Source organism: Muscardinus avellanarius, assembly GCF_963383645.1.
Source record: "Muscardinus avellanarius genome assembly, chromosome: X".
In the NCBI taxonomy this organism is placed as follows: Eukaryota; Metazoa; Chordata; class Mammalia; order Rodentia; family Gliridae; genus Muscardinus; species Muscardinus avellanarius.
The window spans coordinates 67,506,949-67,530,523 of record NC_137792.1 but is presented as its reverse complement, the minus strand read 5'-3'; the positions used below and the strand labels follow the sequence as shown (position 1 = coordinate 67,530,523).

The window sequence follows — 23,575 nt, the reverse complement described above, 5'->3', positions numbered from 1 at the left end:
AGAGAGTAGGGCATGTAAACTATTTTATAGCAAACTTAGCATACAACGATTGAAACATATGCTTAATGTTTATTTAAAACCCAGATCTCTTAATACAACAGTATATATTTTGATTAGGTCCTAAGAATCAAGAATTTTATCTTTTCTAATATAAGCTCCCCATTTTCAGGGTTAATAGCCTGGAAAACACTGCTTTACAGAAAAATAAGTAGTCTTTCAATTCAGGGAGATATTGAGCCTAAGAGCTGGAATGATGGAGATATATATACATATATATATATATATATATATATATATATATATATATATATAATATTATTTAGAATAAAGCAAAATTACCTGGAAATCTACACCCATAAGAAATATTTCATCAAGCTATGACATTCAACAATGTGGTAAAATGCTACATTAAATTGTCAGAAATAATATTCCATTAAATTTTCAAAACAGGCATGTAACAAATAGAAAATCTACATTTCTAAGATGGGTCTGGCTTTGTGACACATGCCTGCAATCCCAATACTTAGTATTTAGATGGCTGAAACTGAAGCATCCAAGGTTTCAGGACCACCTCAGCAAAATAGTGAGACTCTGGAATCTAGAAAGACTTTGTTTCAAAAACTTTTTTTTAAATAAAAAGAGGGTGGTGATGGCGCTTGGAGGTAAAATATCCCTGGATTCAATATCCAGTATTGCACACACACAAAATAAAAAAAAACTAAGATGAACCATACTCGACAAAACAATGTGCCTGAAATCTACTCCTCAGCCTTTGCTGATAAGTCCCAGTGATAATGTATATTATGGATAAGAAAATATAAACCTCTGACTATAGAGAATGAGTTATGCAGATGTTTCTGTTCTATACTAATTGGTAAATCTATATTATGTGCCTAATCTTCACATTTCAAAGGTAGTGACAATAGACATATAGGATCCCCTCTACCCATCATATTTTAATTCATGTGTTTCTCTGCCTTGAACTGTCTAATTTTGGCAATTATTTTCTATTCCTTTCAAATTTTTCAACTCCAAAAATATAAGCCATAATGAAGCAGACACCAGAAAGTCTTTTTATTGGATATATTTGAAGAGCTGCAACACATCCCAGTTGTTCTCTGTTGATTATAATTCCCAAAATGAAGAGTTGATTTGGACATAAACAGCACAGCTGCAAGGAAACCTGAAACACCAACAGTTTCATCTTCCTACTCAGAGACTTGCAAATCAGCTCTCCAGCTTCCTTCCCTAACCCATATTCCAGTTCTTTTCAGCCCTGCTCCTTTCTTCCTTCTATATCCCTGCTATGGAAATGGACCTCATCCCCCTTTTTTATATACTTTTATTGGTGCATTACAGTCTTGTAGTCTCACTTTACTCAATCTCTTTCTTCACACCACAATTTACTTTCTGCTTCTCATTTAGATCCCAACCTAATATCCATTCCCACTCTAACCTCACTCATATCACTAGCCCTAGGATGCAATCTAATCCCTTTTAATGATATGAATTATAATACAAAGTGTTTTAAAGGAACCAGTGCGAAGATACAGTACCCTGTCTGATGCCTCAATTTTCTCTGTCTTTCAGCTTCAGCCTCTGCCAATCAAAAGTTCGTACACGTCCAGAAATAATAATGAAAATATGGGGACATTTTGTACTCATTTCCTGAACCTATTCCCAAGACCAGATTAATGTTTGCCATTGGAGATCTACCATCCTTGAGGCTGTTACAACCACCTTCGACACAGACAAGACTATGTGGCTTAGGACAACTGCCCATAAAATCACTGCATCACGATGACAAGATGAAAAAACAAGTCTCTACATGAGTAACAGATTATGATTGCTATTTTTTAATGAGGTTAACAATTTCATGATTTCTTGTCAGTGACATGCCTCTAAACACCTGCTTTGCCTGCTCTAAAACTGAGAAAGACACTTGATGGAATCTATTATAGTAAAATACCAAGACCAAGATGATCTTTGGGAATGGCATTCAGAACTCAAGCTTGATATGCTTACTTTCTGACCACAGTGCCCTTTCCTTCTTGGGTAAGGTAGAGAGGCTATTGGAAAAGGACAGGAAGTAAACAGAAAATGAACTGTGGTCATAAATACATGTGGGCACCACAATCCACTACAGCAACAGCTGTGCAAGTGGCTGGCTTCTTGGACTATGCATGGAATTGTTCTCTATCATCCAGCAGCCAGCATGAGCTCAGCTCTGACACTATCACTATCTTACCAAGAGAACCCAGAGCTCACATAGCTTTGCAACTTGCCTGGATATGATGGCTCTGTGGCTAAGCACAAAGGAAAAGGCTTATGTAGCTAAAAACCAAATGACGGATTTGAAATCAAGAATTGTCTAGTACTCTTATGACATCCAGAAAAGCTCTTGTTGTAGTTGTTTTCCGATGCCACAAAAACCCAGTTTCAATAATGCAGGAACAGCCTTAACTGAGTACTTTTCCAACAGACAAATGTTGAAAAGATCTTATATGCCAAGGTAGAGAAGAGTGAGTCAAGGTTCAGCTAATAATTGCTTGAACAAATGAATGTTTTGATTTGTACTTCCCAGAAATGCAAATAGATACTCTTATTCAAGAGCTATAAGACCAAACTATATATACATCTGGCCATTTTGAAGTTTATACAAAAGAATAAATTAATACACAAAAGGTGATTGGCTACATAAGAGGCCTTTTTGATAATTTCAAACAAAGTCAAGATCCTTGCCTCACTCCAAAATAATAGTCTATCTTGTCTGACTACATTATTGAAAAGTTTATTAAAAAGATCATTGCATATTACTGATCTTGACCTCAATGAGTTGAAAATGTCATCTAAATATAAGCATTTTATATGCTTTAAAAGTCATATTTCATTCAGCAGTACAAAATAACTTATAGATTACCTTCTACCTGGGCTTTAGAAACTCTAGAAACAGAGTCATGCATGATAATCTTTTATGGAGGGATAATAAATAGGCTATGGGCCTGAGTCTCAACTGAGGGGAAGTTGAGTTTACTAGTAGGATCCAAAACAGATTATGATATTCATTCATACTGTTGTGAAATTATCACTTGATTCAATGTTTTGTCACATTATTACTCAAAATTAAATGTATGTATTGATATATTTGAAGTTTCTATTAAATATTTATCCTATATTCTAATTAGTAGCTTAGATTTTTTAAAAAATCTGAAGTTTGGCATATAGAGAAGAGATTTGTAAATAACCAAACTTTGTGAATGTTATAAATATATATATATAAGTATACTTTAAATAGCCCTAGAGTCTTTCATCTCTACCATAAAAAGTAGTCTTTAAAATTTCATAATAAGTTTTTAAACCTACTCAAATGGAAAAATAATGACTGTTATGTATTCACTACTTAGAAAATGCTCTAAATTCAACAAGTAACAGAAAGGCTTAAATAGCAATTTTGCTTTTAATAGAAAACTCCATCTCCTCAGGAAAGTAAATTCCCTTCTTAAAAGTTGCCCTGGGAAATTAATTTATTTTAACTACAACCACAATTCCAAGTGCCAATTACACAATTCCTACAGAGAGGTATGTGGTTTTGAATGTGGCAAGTCAACATAAGAAAATGTCATGATATGTGCCTAGCAAGAATTTTATTACTGAGTTACAAAAACCTGTCCTAATTTTTGCAATTTTGTTAATCCATTCTAGACAACTGCAAATTGTACTCCTAAAACAGAAAGTCATTTTATGTCAATGAATTTTGTCTCAGAATCCCTCAAAGGTAGTTTGAAATAAACCTTTCTTTCTAGATGGAAACCAGAATACAAGTTCCAGAAACAAATATGAAATCCTCCCAAGTTCAGAAGGGAAAAGACTCACCTAGATCCATTAGGTGATAAGAATGTTACTTGCATTCATCTTTCTGGGTCAGGGAAAATAAAACCCTTTTTTAAAGGGTTCTGGGGCCCTAGCTCTGTGATACAGCACTTGCTTAGCGCATGCAGGAGAATCTGGGATTCATCTACAGCCTCATCAAAAAACAAAAAAAAAAAACTTTAAAAGACCCTAACATAATTTGTCTTTGTTGTATTATGAAGCATGCTTGAGCCTTTCCACATTAAGAAATGCATACTCACAGTTCTAGTTTTCCAAAGTTACTGTTCAATTAATTTGTGTGCCACAGCCCACTTCTAAGAGTGGGTTTGAGGGCATTGAAGCATAGCCTGAAGCCAGGCCAGTAGCAACACTGATCCTTAGGGCAGAAGATCTAACCCTCCACAAACTTCCTGAGCCTTTTGTGTCAACCCATTTGCCTGGCTGGAAGAGAAATGGCTCCATTTAGAAACAAAGATAAAGGCCCTGAGCTGAAGACTTTGACAACTTTCCGCGGGGGAGGGCTGGCACTGCCCTAGAATCTCCCTAGAAAGAATGCTCTGAGACTGGGAGACAAGAAGGAGGAGATGAGAAAAGGAATAGGGAAAGGAGTGGGAGGGAAGGGGGCTCTAGTGTTCCCGGGAGAACTGAGGCCCCTTTGAAAGAAAGCTGGAAGCCCCCCCCCTCCATCCCCCTCCGTAGTCCCCACTGCAAGCCTACTTCTGAAGCTTGGACTCTGCATGGGTCATTGCTGTTTAGTGTGTGCAGGACCTTCAGAGTCAAGCCAGCCTACTTCAGGGACAACTCTGTGGCCATTCCCTACACTTACTTGCACCTAAGGCGCTGCTGTCCCCACTACTCTTTTGCAACCTTTCTCTGTGCCCTTCTCCACACCCTGAACTCCAAGGTTGCTGTCACCAGTTTACATTCCGGAGCTATGCCTGCTCCTCAATGAGGCAATGACTAGAACTGGTAGGGACATGTTCCTTCCTTTGCCTGACTTCTTCCCAGTCTGAGCTAGCTCTGCTGCGCCTCCCTAGCCCGCCAGTGGATGGCCCCAGGCAGAAACTCGCACTCCTGGGGGACCTGCGGCCAGATGCCTTGGGCCAGGTGGTGTAACCCCAGCGAGCTGAGGGAGGGCACTGCTCTCTCCTGCGAAGGCCCACTTCCACTGGACACTAGTGGCGAGGGGACAACAGTCTTTGTTCTCTCAGAGCTTAGCCAAGCCCCGCCGCTGAGGCGCTGCTCCAGCGGTGCCAGGGCACCTGGATCGTTCACTTTGTACTCGGGGTGTCAAAGGGCGCAAGCTCCTGCATTTATCGGGGGGCGGGGGTGATGAGTAGAGAGTTATGACCCGGGAATATGATGTGGAAAGGAACGTGGGGGGAGGGGTGCTGCATCTCGTCCAGGCTCTTTGTTTGCATGGGGGCGGGGAAAGGGGGTTGAAGGTGGGTTCATTCTCGGGTTCTGAGTTCGAAGCAGATTCCTGAGTATGTCACCGTGTTTGTTGCACCCTTGCAGCACGCATATGCACACTCACGCACACACATATCCACTCGCACAGACAGGCGGTCGGCTGGTAGCAAACAGCGCGATTCTGGGCGCTCTGGGCTGCAGCAGCTTCTCTGCCCGCAGCGCCACCACCGCAAGTCCAGAAGGGTAGTGGAGGAGGCTGGAGGCACTCGAGGGACGACGATCCCGCCAGGAAGGAAGGAAAGTGGAGCAAAGCCAGTCTCCCCCGGTGACCCTGGACCCCCTTTTCTCGCCTGGGGTCGCAAAGGTCACGGGCAGCTTAGGTGCCTGGAGGGAAGCTAAAGAGCCACCGGAGGGCGGCGCGCACGCAAGGGGACAAGGGAGAGGAAGCTAAGGAAAGCAGGCGGACTTGGCAGGCGGGCTTACCCTTAGAAGCATCTTTCTCCTCTTTGGGCTTGGTCACCTTTCCACTCATAGATCCCAGCTTGCTTGACAAGGTTCGCCCAGGAGAAGGAAGTCCTCGCAGAGCGGGCTGGACTTGGGAGAGTGCTTAGGGAGCCAAGTCGAGACCACGAGCTTTGCTTGGTGTGGCTCGGGGCAGAATCCTCTTTTCCCCAACGCTGCTGCCGCCGCCGCTGCCTACGAAGGAGTGGGGAGAAAAGGAGAGGGGTGAAGGAGGAGCCGCCGCTGCAAGCCCGAGCGGCCGGCAGCGGGAGGAGTCGCTCACCGCTCTACAGAAGTGGAGACAAAGCGGTGCAGCGCTGCCTCTGCGCCCAGCGCCAGCCGCTCCTTCCTACCCTCGTAGAGACGCGCTCCTAACCCTCCTGGATCCCGAGAAGCGCGGCCGGGACTCCCCAGCCTCTCCGCGGGCCTCCCCGAGCTGTGCGCTGGCTGCTGGCCGGGCCGCGCCGGGAGTTGCCTGGGTGGGCTGCCCCTACGCTAACGGGCTGCTTTCTCCCGCCTCTCCCAATCTGCTGCGGGCTGCCAACTCAATCAAAATAAAACCCTGAGGAAGGTTTTTTTAAAAAAAATCAAAACAAAGACGAAAATATCCGCTTAAAAATAACGAGCCTCCCCGAAAGGGAAATGTTTGAATATGTGATGAGCAATGTGTGAGCCTGTTACACCGCAGAACCGCGCAGCTTCTCGGCAGCGGACAGTCTGAAGGGGAGGGTCGCCGCCTTTCTGTTTAATCCATTTTCGGGTTCCTATTAATTTGCCAAACGGGTGGTCTGAGTTGCTTGCGGGCTCAGGAATGGTAACCGACGACCCTTACCTGTTCTTTCTCTCTCCCTACACCCACACCCCCTTGGAGCTTCCCCGCTCCCAGGTTCACGCTTTCCTTCCAAAGAACTCTCTGGTCCCAGAGAGCCTGGAGTCAACACCGCGGTGGATCCTATATAAGCAGCAAGGTGTGGGCACGCTGGGGGCGGGGGCCGGCGAGGGCGGGGGCGGGGCCCCACAAAGCCGCCTGCCTGCTGTAGTAAAAGCAGAGCTCGGCAGGGGCGCGCCAACGTCAGCTGCTGCCTGGCAAAATCCCCGGGAGCCTAGAGGAGTGCGGGTTACCGAGTCTATCCCGCGTTCCCGGTCCCTCGGGACAGCAGGCTGTGCTAGAGGCCGCCAAGGGAGCTGGCTTATGCTTTCCATCTTGGACATCAGAGCCCCGCGCCCCCTCTCCGTCCATTTTACCTCCTCTTTTGCTAGCGCCAACTCTCCAGGCTGCGCTGCCCAGGGCCAGTGCTGATCTTCATCTACACTTTTGAGACTCCTATGCTGGCAACTGCCTGTATGGAGCTGTGGAATCTAAATCTCAGAATGGGTGACCTGGCCGTCGCCTAGCTGTCCAACCCAAGACAGCTGTACTCTCTCAGAGCAGAGAAGGGTGCGCTGGGATCTGGATGTCACTAGGGCAAAGAGTCAAACTGACCTTGGCGACTGTCACTTCCCACCCCCACACGTTGGCCTCTCCTCTTAGGGCTGGTCACTTGGGTTTGGCAAAGGAGCTGTCCAAGTTAAACAACCTTAGACAAATGGGGTGAAGTGGGACTGAAGATAGGTACTGGAGAGGAATAAGTAGAATTGGCTTGTCGCCTGGGACATATTTTTATCAAATCCAGGAAAGGTCCCTTGGGGATTAAAACTAGAAGGAAAAAAACGCTCATATAATTGTTGTACTGGAGGCAAATGGGAAAAGAGAAGGAGTCAAAACGAGAGGTGGCTATGGTATAGTCAGGAATTGATTCCTAGGGCATCCTAGAAAACCCTTTCCCTGGTGCCCCTTTCTGTAGGTTGTGGCCAGCACAGACCCCACCCTTGTTAAGAGACTTGGGTGGCTGCTAGCAGGACTTGGTTAATCAGACCATAGGCTTCAGTCTGACCATAAAGGCAGGCTAGTGAGCACTGTGCAGACAATCTGTTTCCACTAGTCTTCCACCCAACCCCAGTGGCTCCTTAATTCGGTTTTGTTAATAGGATTAAACTAGGTGAAGAAATCATAGAGATGGATTAGTCCTACTGTATCCCAGGCTGTAACTCAATTAGAAGAGCCTGCTGTGGCTTTCAAAAACAGGAGTGTGGGCTGCCCCTGCTCCCAACCGGGGTCTAAAGGTCAGCAAACCTCTAAACTTAATTTGCAGCTTCCATTCTCAGTCTGGGAGGAACTGAGAGCCTGTTTATCTTGTAGATAATATCTAATAATCTGGAGCTTGATGACACAATGTAATTATCCAACCCAAGGTTAGACCATTAATTAATATCAGTAGTTTGGGAAAGGAAGGAATTTACTGTTTAAATGACAGAACTTTGAAAGGGATGGAGAGGGTGGAGACTTGGAATGGTTTAGAGGAAAAGGTCAGAGGAAAGGGTTGGTGAATAGTTCCTAAGTATTTGATACCCAATAATAGTTACCATCCATTTAGCACCGGATCTGTACTGAGCAGTATGCTGAATGCTCTACAATCATTATCTTATTGTATCTTCACATCAGCAGCCTTAATAAGTATTGGTACAATTGTAATTTCCATTTTACAAATTAGAAAAACTAGACTTAGAGAGATTTAAGTAGTTTTCAACAAGTTCACACAACTGGTAATTTGTAGAGCTAGGGTACCAAACTTTAATGGGCCAAAATAAGAAATCAGATGGGTCTCTCTAAAACTAGTGGTCTTCTCTTACGACAACCATTTCTCAGCAATCCCATAAAGCTCTTAAAAACACAGGGAGACACATTTTATTGGGGCTACCTACTAATCCTAAACTCCTAGGTTTTTAAAAACTACACACATTCTCTCACACACACTACTCTCCTATGTATATACACCATTTGCTTACTCTACTTCCCCTCAGTAAATAAGACCATGAAACTGCTGCCCTTTAATCAATGGCACCTCCAGCAATGTAACTTCCAGCTGAAAGCCAAATACAATTCTGTTATTTAAAGAACAATAATAGTCAACCTGTGGCTAAATCTATGTTAGTTAATATTGAGATGTGTTAAAGAGGTGTCTGCTTGGGAGTAGGAGTGGAGTCTGCCTGGCCATGAGCACAAACAGGTAAATGAAAATATATTTCTCCACTGTAAGCCACCTTGCAAAATAAATGATCTGAGCATAAAGGAAATAGACACCTTAAGCAAGAACACTGTATGTATATGGAGATAAATCAATGAGGTCATAAGAATATTTATGCCACAGACAAGGATTATGTCTATTCATATGCAAGGGCAGGCAATCTTATCTAAATAAACTTATGAAGACTGTCTAGGGAGGTCAGGCAGCCTGTTTTGTGAAAGAAATAGGGATATTGTCTTCAAAGCCTCAAGAGATACTTTTTGAGAAAACTGTTGTCAGCATCAGCTCAGAAAAAGGCATGCTCCAGTGTCCAGCCCCAACTATTTGGTGATACCCAATGGTCAGCTGGAAGGAGGATCTGATATTCATGTGAGGATAGTTAGGGAGTAGTCTTTTTCCACCAACAAGGGACTCAATCTTGAAGCATCTTAGTAAAACTTTGGCTTAACTTGGAGAACTTCCTCATCTCCACCCAGAGCCATCTCTCTCATCCTACTGGGATGAAAGCACCCTCATTTCTCAGCCTAGCAATTTTCACTATCTGATCACTTCTCTCTGCCTTGTCACTATGGTAAAATGTGTCCCATCCATGTCCATAGACATGATACAGCATGAGATACAGACATTACCTTCTGTGGTCAAGTAATCTAATCTCGAAATTAAAGCAAGATTCTAAAACAAAATATTGCATGGCCATGGCTATTTTCTAGAGTAAAGGGCAGAGGCTTGAGTTTGGGGTAATAAAGTGGAAAAGGTCAACTCTCTTGACCTTGTCATTTTCCTGGTGTCTGTTTTATGACAGTCTCCAAATGTCCCAAGAGACTGGCCTCTGAATTCCCAGATCATTATTTCTCCAGCAGCTCTGAACAATGTTTCTGAGCAAGAGGTCATGTAGTTCCCTGTCTGTGCTAGAAGGTAAGGTTAGGGTGAGTGGAGGCATGAAGGGCACATACACTTAGGGCATTTTCCTGGTGGAATTGAACTACCTGCGTGTAAAACACACTGTCATCAGGCACCACCAAATTAGATGTTTTAGTAACAAGACAGCTTCTCACTAGGGAAAAACTTGTTCTTCATTCATGAAAACACTACACAGCAGAAAACTAGTTCAGAAGGAGGCAGGCTGGTAGAAGATAAATTTCTGCCCAGGGTACTTGAGATGAAGAAGGGTCCACTGGACCAAGATCTAGGAGATGGAAGTCACTTTTAAGCTCACATCTTAGCTTAGATTTCAGATTCAAATGCTACAGCTTATAAAAAGCATTCGTTCCCGATTCAAACCCTGCAGTGCTTATCTACATCATGATTTCAGGTTGTTTTCTATAAGAACTTCAGGTGAATTGGCAGATTACTGTAACATAAGAGCTGGGGAAGATAATCTCCAAAGGTATATATAGTGATAGCTTTAAAACATGACCATTGAAAGCCAAGCATGGTGACCCACACTTGTAATTTCAGTACTTGAAAAGCTGGGACAGGAGGAACACAATTTTGAGGACAGCTCAGCTACAAAGCAAGGCTCTCCAAAATTTATCAAGGCCCTGTTTCAAAATAAAGAATAAAACATAGCACTAGGGGTGTAGCTCAGAGTTAGAATGCCCCATTTGTGAATCCACAATGCCAAAAATAAATAAATTAATTTAAAACATGTCCATTTAGAACTGGATTCCATGTCCTCTACCTTTGGTCCTGGCTGGATTTATTAATTCCTTCAGCCTATAGAATATGATAGAAGTAATTTTCTGTTACTTTAAGGCAAGGCTAGAAAAAGCTACATAGTTTTTATTTGGCTCTCTTGGGGACCGATTTCCTTTTTATTTTGAGGAAAGCAACCTTCCATGTATTAAGATCACCAAACCAAAGAGTTCACATCTAGGCTATCTAGCTAATGATTCTAGCTGAGCTTCCAGATGATAGCCATCATTGTTTGTCCAGTCCAATCAAAGAACCAGATGACTACAGCATCATTAGTAACATGACTGCAACTTCATGATAATCTCCTCCATAAAGAACTGACCAGTGAAACCCTGTTTCAATTCCCGACCCCATCCATTCCAAAATTATTAAGCCAGGTATGGTGGTGCATGACTGTAATCCCAGTAGTTGTAAGGTTAAGACAGGAGGATTGCAAATTCAAGGCCTGCCTTAGCAACTTAGTGGGAAATTGTTCGAAAATAAAAAATAAAAAGGGCAGGCTCAGCTACTTAGTGAGGCCCTTTGCAACTCAGTGGGACCCTGTTTCAAAATAAAGAATAAAAAATAGGACTGGGGCTATAGCTCAGAGGTAGAATGTCCCTGGGTTCCATCCTCAGTATCACAAAAAGGGGAGGCTGGGGTGTAGCTTGGGTGTAGAAAGCTCCTGTGTTCAATCACCAGTACTGCAAAAAAATGATTAAATAAAGTAGCTGGTTTTAACAGGAACAGCCTAACCCCAAAGCTAGTAGAAGACAATAAATTATCAAAATCAGAGCATAAATCAATGAAGTAGAGAATAAAAAATCAATACAGAAAATCAACAAAAGCAAAAGCTGGTTTCTCAAAAAAAAAAAAAAACAAGATAGATAAACTACTAGACAACCTAACCTAAAGAAAGAATCAATACAGATTTCTAAAATAAGTGATGAAAAAGAAGATATTAATACTGACAGCATGGAAATCCAGATGATTATCAGAAACTACATTGAAAAACCATACTCCAAATAAATGAAAATGTAGAAGAAATTAACACATTTCTAGATACATACAACCTTCTTAAACTGAGTCAAGAGGAACTAGAAAACATAAACTGATCAATAGCAACCAAAGAGATTGAGGCAGCAATAGAGAGCCTACCATCAAACAAAAGCCCAGGGCCAAGTGATTTCCCAAGTGAATTTTATAATACCTTCATAGAGGAACTAATTCAAATACTCCCTAATCTCTTAAGTGAAAAAGAAAAAGTGGGTCTCTCCAAAATACTTTCTCTGAAGCCAAAATCACATTAATAACAAAACCAAATAAAAATAGCTCAAGGAAAGAAAACTATAGGCTTATATAGCTGATGAACTTAGACACAAAACTACTAAACAAAATACTAGCAATACACCTTCAAAACCACATCAAGAAAATCATACACCATGACTAATAAGGGTTCATTCAAGGGATCAAGCTTGATGTGAAAAACAATTCATTACATAAACAGAATAAAAGACAAAAATCACATGATTGTTTCAATAGATACTGAAAAAGCATTTGAAAAAATCTAACGCACATATGGGCTAAATGCACTGCAGAAAATTGGAATAGAAGAAGCATAGCTCAATATCATAAAAGGAATATACATTAGGCCCACAGACAACATAATATTAAGCAAGGAGAAATTTTGAGAGTTTCCCCTACAAACAGGAACAAGCCAAGGATATCCAGTATCATCACTTCTTTTCAATATAGTACTTGAGAGTCTAACCAGGGCAATAAGGCAAGAAAATAAAATCAAATGAGTACAAATAGAAAAAGAAGACCTAAAACTATTTATTTGCAGAGGACATGATACTATACTTAGAAGACCCAACAAACAACCAGAAGACTTATAGAGCAGCTCAACAAATTAAGTAAAGTGTCTGGATACAAAATCAATCTTAAAAAATTAGAAGCTTTCCTGTGTGCCAATCACAAATCCACTGACAAAGAAATCCAGAAAACACCTCTATTCATGATTTACCACAAAAAAGTAAAAAACTTAGGGATAAACATAACCAAGGGGTTAAAAGAACTCTACAAGTAAAATTATAAAACAGTTAAAAAATAAATCAAAGAAGACTTTAGGAGATGGAAAGACCTCTTGGATAGACAGAATAAATATCATTAAAATGGTAATTCATCCAAAATTGATCTACAGATATAATGAAATAACCATTAAATTACCAAAGTCATTCCTTACAGACATAAAAAATAATCCTTAAATTAATTTCGAAAATATAAATCCTTATATTCATTTGGAAAAAAACAATAGCCGAAGTAGTTCTCAGCAAGAAAAAAACATGCAGTCAATTCTAGATGGTTCAAAGACTTGGACATCAAATCAGAGACTTTGAAGTTCCTTGAAGAGAGCATAGGTCCAACACTTCAACATATAGGCACAGGTAAAAACTTTCTTAACAAGACCCCAAAGGCACAAGAAATTAAAAGGAGGATGAATATATGGGATAGCATTAAATTGAAGAGCTTCTGTAAAATAAATGATACTATCAATAACCTCAAAAGAGAGCTGACAGATGGGAAAAATTTTTGCCAACTATTCCTATAATAGAGGAACAATATTTAGAATATGCAGAAACCTCAAAAAACACACTGTTAAGAAAACAAATAATCCAATCAAAAATTTGGCAAGTGATACATCTTGAATTGACTCTTGGGCATGGTGAGAAAGTGGGAAATATTTCCAGTTTCAGCATATGGTTAACCAGTTTTCCCAACACCATTTGTTGAATAGGCCCATCTTTTTTTCCAGTGTATGTTTTGACCCCTTTGTCAAAAATCAATTGGCTGTAAATGTTTGGATTTATTTCTGAGTCTTCTATTTTGCTCCATTGGTCTATGTATCTGTTTTTGTACCAGTACCAATGCTGTTTTTATTACTATGTCTTGGTAGTATAGTTTACATTTAGGTATTGTGATTCTTTCTGCGTGGTTTTTGTTGCTGAGAAGTACTTTGGCTATTATAGGTTTTTGTTGATCCAAATACATATAAGGACTGATTTTTCTATGTCTGTGAGAAATGTAATGTAATGTCTTGGTAATTTAATGGGTATTGTTCTGAATCTGTAAATTACTTTTGGAAGTATTGGCATTTTGATGATATTTATTCTGCCTATCCATGAACATGGAAGATCTTACCATCTTCTAAGGTCTTCTTCAGTTTCTTTTTCCAAAGTTTTAAAATTTTCTTTGAAGAGGTCTTTATACTTCCTTGGTTACATTTATTTCTTGGTATTTTATTTTTTGTGGTATATCATGAGTGGAAGTGTTTTCTGGTTTTCTTTCTAGTGAATTTATGGTTGGCATGCAGAAAAGCTTATGACTTTTAAGATTGATTTTGCATCCAGACACTTTGCTTAATTCATTGATCAGTTCTATAAGCCTTTTGGTTGAGTTTTTGAGTCTTCTAAGTATAGTATCCTGTCATTTGCAAATAGCAAAAGTTTGAGTTCTTCTTTTCCTACTTGTACTCCTTTGATTCCTTTTCTTGCCTTATTTCTCTTACTAAACTCACAAGTATTAGTGAAAAAAAAGTAGTGATAATGGATTTCCTTGTCTTGTTTCTGTTTTTAGGGGAAATACTTTCATTTTTCCCCATTTAGTATAATGTTGTCTGTGAGCCTTTTGTATATTGCCTTTATGATGTTTAGGTATGGTCCTTCTATTCTGATTTTCTGCAGTGTTTTCAGCATGAATGGATGTTGGATTTTGTCAAATGCTTTTTCAGCATTTTTTTTAGTTTTTTTATTGGTGCAATGTATTCATACATCATAGTGGTATAAAGAAAATATTTTTGTAGACATACATGCACACATCTCCCAGTTAGCCCCTACCCGATCCCCACCCCGTTCCCTCCCCATCCCTCCTTTCCATGCTTGGCTTAGTGGTTGGCATCTAGTTTTATAGCAATTTATCCAATATTAACAATGATAATCTCACAAAACAGATCAAAATGATCATGTGATTTTTGCTTTGGTTCTGTTTATGTGAAAACTTTCTCAACAAGACCCCAAAGTTATAAGAAGCTAAAAGGCAGATCAATATGTGAGATTGCACTAAAGAGCTTCTGTAAATTAAAAGAAACTATCAAGATCCTCAACAGAGATCCAACAGAATGGCAGAAAGTTTTTGCTAACTATTCCTCTGATAGAGGACTAATATCTAGAATATATAGAGAAATCAAGAAACTCAGCACTAAGAAAACAAATAACCCAATTAAAAATGGGCAAGTGAACTAAATAGACATTTCACAGAAGGAATTCAAATGGCCATTAAATGTATAAAAATGCTCAACATCATTAATAATCAGAGAGATGCAAATCAAAACTACCCTGAGATTTCATCTAACTCCAACTAGAAGGGCAATCATTCAAAATACAAACAACAACAAATGAGAAGTGGGAACTCTAATACATTGTTGATGGGATTGCAAATTAGCATAATCACTTTGAAAAACAGTATGAAGAATCTTCAGAAGAATACGAACAAACCTACCATATGATCCAGCAATACCATTTCTGTGTATTTACCCAAAATAATGGAAACCAAACTACAAAACTATGCATGTGTATCCATATTTATAGTTGCAAAATTCACAATTGCCAAACCATGGAACAAGTCAAGACGTCCACTAACAAATGAATGGATTACAAAGGTATGGGATATGTACACAATGGAATTTTACTCAGCCATGAAGAAGAACAAAATTAGATCATTTACAGGAAAATGGGTGGAACTGAAGAATATTATGCTAAGTGAAATTAATCACAAAAAATAAGGAATTGGATGCTCTCCATAATATGCTGAAGCTAGGGAGAAAATGAGTCATAGGAGGAATTCTAGACAAAGGAGGAGAAAGTATAGATGAGCAAATTAGGAGACCCAACTGAGGGGAATAGGAGGGGAGAAGAGGAAAATTTCCTAATGTACATGATGTACATTCATAAACATATCAAAGTTAATCACTAAGTCAAACATGAGAAGGAGAGAGGGGGAAAGAATGGGGATGGAATTGGGTAAGGGATAATCGGGTGATGTGTGCATGCATGCCTCTACCATCTTGTACTCCATTAAGATGGATGACTACAATGCACCAATTAAAATTTTTTTTAAAAGACAAATAAAATATTTCTGAGACATAAAAAAATCCATGAGAAAAGATAAACAAAGCTATGTCATTTGTGGGGAAATGGATGGAACTGGAGAACACTAGTCTAAGTAAGATTAGTCAGTCACAAAAAGTAAAAAAATCCCAATATGAGGAAGCTAGGGAGTAAAAGATTCATAGGAGGAACTCTAGACAAAGGAGAAACCACAGATGAGCAAATAAGGTAACCTAACTGAGGGGATTGGGACGGAAGAAGAGGGAATTCCCTAATGTACCTGATGCACATTAACAAACCTATCAAAGTCAGTCACTAAACCAAACATGAGAAAGAGGGAGGGGAGAAAGAATGAGTAATGAATTGAAGAAAGACCAAATAAGTGATGTGTGCACGTATGCCTCTACCATCTTGTACTCCATTAAGATGTATGACTAAAATAGAGTAAAAAATAAAACAGCTGTTTTTGGCTGCTGCTCTGGTTTAGGTGTGGTCTGAGCATCCTCCAAGTGTCCATTAAGATTAAAGTCTTGGTCCATAGGATTTTGCTGTTGGGAGGTCTTAGAGCCACTGAGAGGAGGTCATCCTAAGTGTAACCCACCTTGGGAAGGCTATTGGGATACAAATATCTTTCTTTGGCTTAATGATTGGTGCTCTAAGCTCTTCTATACATACATACACACTCACTCCTCTGCCATGATGCAACTGGTTGCCCTTCCACATGCTCCTGCCATTGTCATCCATTACTTACTATCCATCCTTCACCATCACCAGATCTTACTTTGTGCTACTTAGCATTTTAGCCTCCAAAAATGAGGTAAATAAATCATATTTGCTTATAAAGTTAGGTATCTCTGGTATTTCCTTGTAGTAAAAAAAAAAAGCTGACTAAAACAGGTGCTAAGTTTCAGGTTAATAGGCTTTGTATGAATGGTGACTAGAATAACTACCATCAAATTCTCTTAGTTCTGTATATATATGCTACTCCTCCCTACAGGGTGGTTGTCTATTTTCCTTCCTCAGTTGCAGGCTGGCTCTGAAACTCCTTTTTTAACCAATAGGATATGGCAGAAGTAGTGCTGTTTGATTTCCAGGCCTATCCTTGAAGAGTCTTGGCAGCTCTACTTCTTCTCTGTGGAAAGCCAGACATCATAGTGGAAGTCATATACCCTTGAGACTAATGTTGTGAGGAAGTCCAGACTGACGACATGAGTGGGTCCTGTGAAGGAGAACTGAAGAACACAGCTGATGACAAGAACTCAGCTCCAGACATAGAATCCCTGCCAGGCCAGCTCCCAACTTCTCACACTGCCAGCCTCCAGGCTTGACGGAGCAGAAAAAACCATCTTTGCTGTGTCCTGTCCAAATTCCTGGCCCACAGAATTGTAATCCAAATTGTTCTTGTTTTAAGACCAGGGTGTTTTGTTACACAAGTGCTACATAACCAAAACAGGTACCCTAAAATGTTCATAGGCAAAGTCTTCTCAGTTCCCTAGGTCTTTCTACTACAGATCATAATGAATTCTGAAAATGAAGGAAAATTGTAAGACAGAGAGATGTCAATGATTTATCCAAAAACAGCTTAACAGGAGGACCTTACAAATCTATAAAAAGCAGAAATGTAATTTTTCTGCCTTCTGTAAACTTGAACATTTGGACCATTATGATGTGATACTGGGATGTCTATCAGGAATGAACATCTTTAAATATTTGTAATGTTTTGTGACAAAGAAGAATAAAAAAAAGCTCGAACTTCTTCAAGGATTCAGTATCAATTTAAATAATGAATATCCCTAGGCAGTCTTGTCTATCCATCCAGAACACACAGCATTCAGAATCTCATGTTTCATAAAGGAATGTGTGGTCAAAGTTGGCTTGCTTCTCACAATGTTCCTGACTTTTTCTACTTAAAACATAGAGGACCTAGCCTTTGCCTCTCCCAGTAAATAACACAAGAATTTAGACTAGGTCAGTTCTAGAAGATTTTCAGGTCTTGCTTTTGCCTTTATTCTACTACTCATCCCAGCAATATTAAGAAGAAAATGGGCATCAAATAGTATTTTTTGAAATCTTCTTGGATATAGTAGTGAATTGTCAGTACAGTTACATTTGCCTACATCTTGATTCTTCTCAACAAGATATTCCCAGAAGACAAGGACTCTGAAATTCTTCTAAGATTAACTCCCCCATGCCCATCATAAATTATAGCAGAGCCTAGCACATAAAAGTCACAATAAACATCCTCCTCATCATAACAGCATTGGTTTAAATTACTGGGCTTCTTTTCTACTAAATATTTATCTATATATGCTATTTTATGTTCAAATATTCTCTGGGTTAGTTACTATTATTACATCCATTTTCAAGATGAAAAAAAAAAAAAACAACTTCAGAAAGGTGAAGCAACTTACCCAAGATCACACAGATAATAAAAGGTATACTCAGTCTGGTGACTCTAATGGATCCTTATGCTTCTAAAGTCCTTTATCCTTACTCAATGTGACATGAAACGGTTTTTAAATATTATAGAATAATAAGTACCTCTAATAGTTACCCAGTGAAAGCCCATCATTAGATCGAAAGCACAGATCTCAGGGCTTACTGGACTTCCACATGTATGGCCAATTCCTGACCTCCCCTATTCCCCATCATGTGGTAGATATAGAGGTGTGCTTTCCAGACTTCTCTTTCAGAAAAAGGCTGCTGTTTAGCTATGGGAAGTTTAGTCAGTGGGCAATCTCCAGCCATCAGCTCCTCCATGATCTGCCTCAACTGTAGAACTGCTTCACCTGAGATGAGTCCCTTCCCGTAGCAGTCCACCTTAAGTAACTGACTTCAAAGCCTTTGTTGGTCCTGCTTCAGAATTCATCTGCTCCCTTTTCTTGGTCCTTCCTTCACATCTTTCCCTTCATAGTTCTTAATTCCTAATGGACATCTTTCATCAGAAACCCCAAACCTCACTGGGAGAGGTGGCGCCATTCCTGCTGTATGACAGGGTTGCAGCTAGGACGAGAATTCCACAAGGCTGGAAGACTTTGGCAAAACTGAATCCATTAGCCCTCTTGATTTTAATTATAATAATGATAATATAAATGAAATTTGAAAATTGCTTTGAATGGGGATTACTGTTTTGTAATAATCTGAAAATTGATGTGAATATGACTGGAAAATGCCTTAAGATTTGTGCTGGGAATAGCCCTAAGAAGAATATGACTATGGGAAAACTTTCAGGAAGCTACATAGAAAAGAGCTCTTTGCTCCTCTGCTTACAACACCTAACTTACTTAAAGTTTTAGCCATAAAAAGAGAATTTAATTTTAGGTAAATTATATCTACTGTGTAAAGCCCTCCATATGTTGCTTATAAGTTAGGGGGTAGACTGTGACATCCCCCTCAGGGGGCTAGCACTAATCAGAATACTTTTCCACCTCCAACCAATCTTCCACTTTCCTATACAGGAGTGTATGATGAATGGAAAACACAGAGTTAATATTACTGGAAAATGGCTTGATGTGAGGACTCTGCCATTCCTACAGAGGGATGGGGAGGCAGGAACCTTCTTGGTGCCTGCTCACTAAAGCACAAAAGAGTTCTCTTGGTAAACAACTTAATAAGTATTATAGAAAATTAGGTGTAGGCATTGTATGTTAGAAAAATAGAATAAGTTTAGTGTGGAATTGGTGGTTATATTAGAATAAGTTAAGAAAATATTTAATGGTTAAAATAGCAGATAACATTAGCAGTTAAGTTTAGAAGTAGAGATAGTTTAATATTTAGCAGTTAAGTTAGAGGATAGGATAAGTTTAGTTTATTATGAGTGATGGGCCGATTGGTCAGGCAGGGATACCCTTTATGGTGTTTCTGACCAAAGATCATAAGAATTCAAGAAAATAAATTCCACACTTTGTATTTTAAAATATGAAATATTGCCGGGCGTGGTGGCGCACGCTTGTAATCCTCGCGCTTGGGAGGCAGAGACAGGAGGATCGCGCAGGTTCGAAGCCAGCCGCATGCGCTGGCTTAGGAGACCCTGTTTCCAAATAAAAATGTAAAAATAGGTCTGGGAATGTAGCCCAGATGTAGAAGGGCTTCCAAGAACCCCAGTACCACAAAAAAATATGATATATAAAAGTAAAATGCCTTGTTCCCCTTAAAGGTCTCTTAAAATCTTTGTGTTTCTCCTAATGGAGAAGCCCCTTGTTTTGTGTATTTTGGTTTAGCCTTAGGTTTGAATGTGCTTTGCAGAGTTCCATTGTTTGTTAGGTTAAGAATAAAATTGATTTTTGTGGCTAGGTAACCAGAATAAATTGTATGATGTTAATATGGAAAATTTCAGATGTATTTTCAGCCACAGTATTCAGATATGAGTTCATTGGGGAAGGTTAAATTGTTCCAGATAAAATGTAAAATGTGACTTCCGGGAAGATGGCGACCGAGAAAAGTGGGGCTTAAGAGCCCCGCTAAAAACAAATCTCCATTACCACAAAATCAGCGCCTTTCAAAGCCAGAAAACAACATCACCAGAGAAACAAAAAAAAAATCACCAGGCTCCAGAGAGAAAGCGGACTGAGAACAGAGCCACAGAGGAGATCCTCATGCCCGAGGATGCGGCTTCACCCCCGAGGACGCGGCAGCAGCGCCATACTGCAGGCGGCACAGGACGGCCACAGCAAGCCGAGGGGAGCCGCTGCGGAACAGCCAAGCGGGATTTCTCGGCGCAGAGGGCATCTAAAGCTCCCAGTGGCTGAGCTCAGCACACGCTGCAGGGATTCAGAGTGGAAATCAAAACCAAGAAAAAAAACACCAGCCCCACAGCCAAGAGCATAGCAGCGGCGCCATATTGCCACCAGTGGCAGCAGCACCGAATTCACCGAATTCAGTACAGCTACATCTGCGTACTCAAGAACAGTGAGTCAAATTGCGGGCCACAGAGGAGAAATCCCAGTACTGTACTCACTGGGACTTGACCCAGTAGGAGAGGCGCGGTGGCAGTGATATCACACCATAGGAGAACGTGCAACCTGGCACCCCCCACAGTCTAAAGCAGCCTCTATCGACTCTCTGGGTCAGAGACTCTGTGATAAAACCAAGTAAAGGAGTAGTGGGATCTGAGATACTACTGACTCGAGATCCAGAGCACCTTAAGTGAAGTCATAGTGACACAAGGGAAGAACCCAGAAAAGGCACAAACTTCCAAAATCATGGGAAAGAGGAATAATACTGGAGCAATGAATGCTCACAACCCCACAACATCAGAACCCGATAAAACAGAAATTCAGAGATTTCTAGAAGATCAAATCAGGAAAATAACTGTAGAAATAATAGAGGTGCTTCGAAAAGAACTCAGAGAGAGCCAAAAAGAGATAAAGGATGCAATTAATGAAGTAAAGGCCTCAATTCAAAGCACAAACAACCGATTAGAACACATGGAGAACAGAATCTCGCTCTTAGAAGATGATCATTCCAAAAATGAACGCATAGTTTCTAATCTAGAAAAAAATATCCGACAGCAGGAATCTGATATTGAAGAAATATGGGCCCATTTTAAGAGAGCTAACCTAAGAATAATTGGAATAGAGGAGGGAAAAGAAAGTGAAACCAAAGGGATCAACAATCTCTTCAAGGAAGTAATAGCAGAAAATTTTCCAGACATAGAGCAAGAGGTCGATACGCAGGTCCAGGAAACGTATAGAACTCCCTTTAGACAGGATCGGAGAAGAGGATCCCCACGCCACATAATTGTCAAAATGACCAATGTGGAAGCCAAGCAGAGAATCTTAAAGGCAACAAAAGCAAAGGGCCAAGTGACACTCAGAGGCAAACCAATTAGAATCACTCCAGACTTCCCAAACCAAGTTATGAGAGCCAGAAGGGCTTGGAGTAACATATTCCCAATTTTGAAAGAAAACAACTTCCAGCCAAAAATTTCCTACCCAGCAAAACTTTCTATCAAATCAGATGGAGAAATAAGAAGCTTCCATGACAAACAGAAACTGAAGGAATTTATGTCTTCAAAACCAGCACTAGAGAAAATACTCAAAGGGATTAACTACAAAGAAGAAATAGGTAACACACACCAGAACCAGAGAAACAAGATTTTCCATCCAACAGACAACTAAGATTGGTTATCTGTGGAGATTCATTATTTATGTTAGTCTTTTACCTATCTCTAAAGGGTATTGTTTGCCTTTATTGTTGGTAATTTTTAGGATTTCTAGTTGGAATATTAATATACCTTCAGATATAGCAATTGGAAATATTTTATCCCATTCTATTAGTAACTGTTAACTCTGTTTACATTATCTTTGGATATACAATATTTTTTTAGGGAGTTTGTATACTCCTCTGTTGCCTGTGCCATTGAAATCATAACCAAGAAATCACTGCCAATTTCAATGTTGTGAGGTTTTATGACCCAGATTTTCTCCTAAAAGTTTATAGTCTTAAGATTTATATTTAGGTCTTTTATCTATTTTGAGTTAATATTTGTATATGGGATTAGGTAAGGGTCCAATTTTATTCTTTTCCATGTAATTATTATGTTTCAACAATATTTAGTTAAAAGATTATTATTCCCACCACCAAATGTTCGTGGAAACCTTGTCAAAAATAACTTGACAATATAGGGAAGAATTTAGGTCTAGGCTTTTATTTAACTCCAATGGTTTATATATCTGCCTTTAGAATAGTACTACACTATTTCAATTATTGTAGCTTTATATGGTTTGAAATCAGAAAATACATATCTTCTAGCTTTGTTCTTTTTCAAGATCGTTGTGGGTACCTAGAGTCCATATTCCATATTAGGATAGATTTTTTTTCTGAAAAATAAATATATAAATATATGATAGTTTCACCTAAAAATAGAAAAAATAGATTCTCTGGTAAGCAAGAAAGCAAAAAGAAATATTGAAATGTTATCTTTAAGTCATCAAAAGCTTGGTATCAGACAAATGAAACTGTTATGTGAGATTACCATTTTTAATTTTTGATAAATTGCTATAATACTAGATGTCAATCACTAAGCCAAGCATGGGAGGGAGGGATAGGGAGAGAATGGGGTGGGGATCGGGTGGGGGCTGACTGGGCAATGTGTGCATGTATGTCTACAAAAGTATGTATCCCACTATGATGTATGAATACAGTGCACCAATTTAAAAAAATAATATCTCTGAGATCCTCCAAAGTAAAAAAAAAAAAAAAAAACAGAAATGTCATAAAAAATGTTGTGAGTTTTTCCTTCCTTCCCTCAGTTAAGATGAAAAGTTGATCCAAAAAATAAGTTGGAAATAAACAAAAATTTCCTAGAAAACATTTCTGCTCATTTTCCAGAATTGGGAAAGAGGAGATCTACTTTTAATTTTACTTCATTTGAGCCAAGTGTGTTTATTCTAAAATGCTTATAATAATAGTAAGTTAGTGAAAGCTTCAAACAAGAGAATCACAGGTTCAAGGTCAGTGTGTAGTAACTTAGCAAAATTCTGTTTTGAAATAAAAAGGTCTTGGATGTATTTCAGCAGTAGAACACTTTGAGCTCAATCCCCAGTACATCATCATCATCATCATTTCAAAAAATAAAGGTTCAACAGAAATTTATTTAAACTGTTATTAAATAATATATAGAATATACATAAAAGGTATAAAATATAAACTGATTATTATAAATTGAAATTTTTCTACTATGGAGCAAAATGTTTTACTTTGGGAAAATAAAGCAGGTCTAATCAGCTAAAAAAAATGTAAAATGTACTCAGGTGTACTGAAAACATGTTTTGCTAAAAGTTGTTTGTATCCAGGTGTATTAAGGATATATTTTGCCAAAAGTTG

General features: G+C 39.5%; 1 protein-coding gene across 2 annotated transcripts in view; it reads right to left on the bottom strand.

The window, feature by feature from the left end:
• FGF13 (fibroblast growth factor 13) overlaps positions 1 to 5,815 on the bottom strand; it is a gene marked incomplete at both ends in the record, with an annotated part of 631,857 nt that extends 626,042 nt beyond the window's left edge. For both annotated transcript variants that reach the window (XM_080719269.1, XM_080719271.1), the window contains one exon: positions 5,767 to 5,815. In XM_080719269.1, the coding sequence (XP_080575395.1) occupies positions 5,767 to 5,815 (49 nt within the window). The remainder of the gene's footprint in view (positions 1 to 5,766) is intronic.
• Positions 5,816 to 23,575: the final 17,760 nt, after the last annotated feature.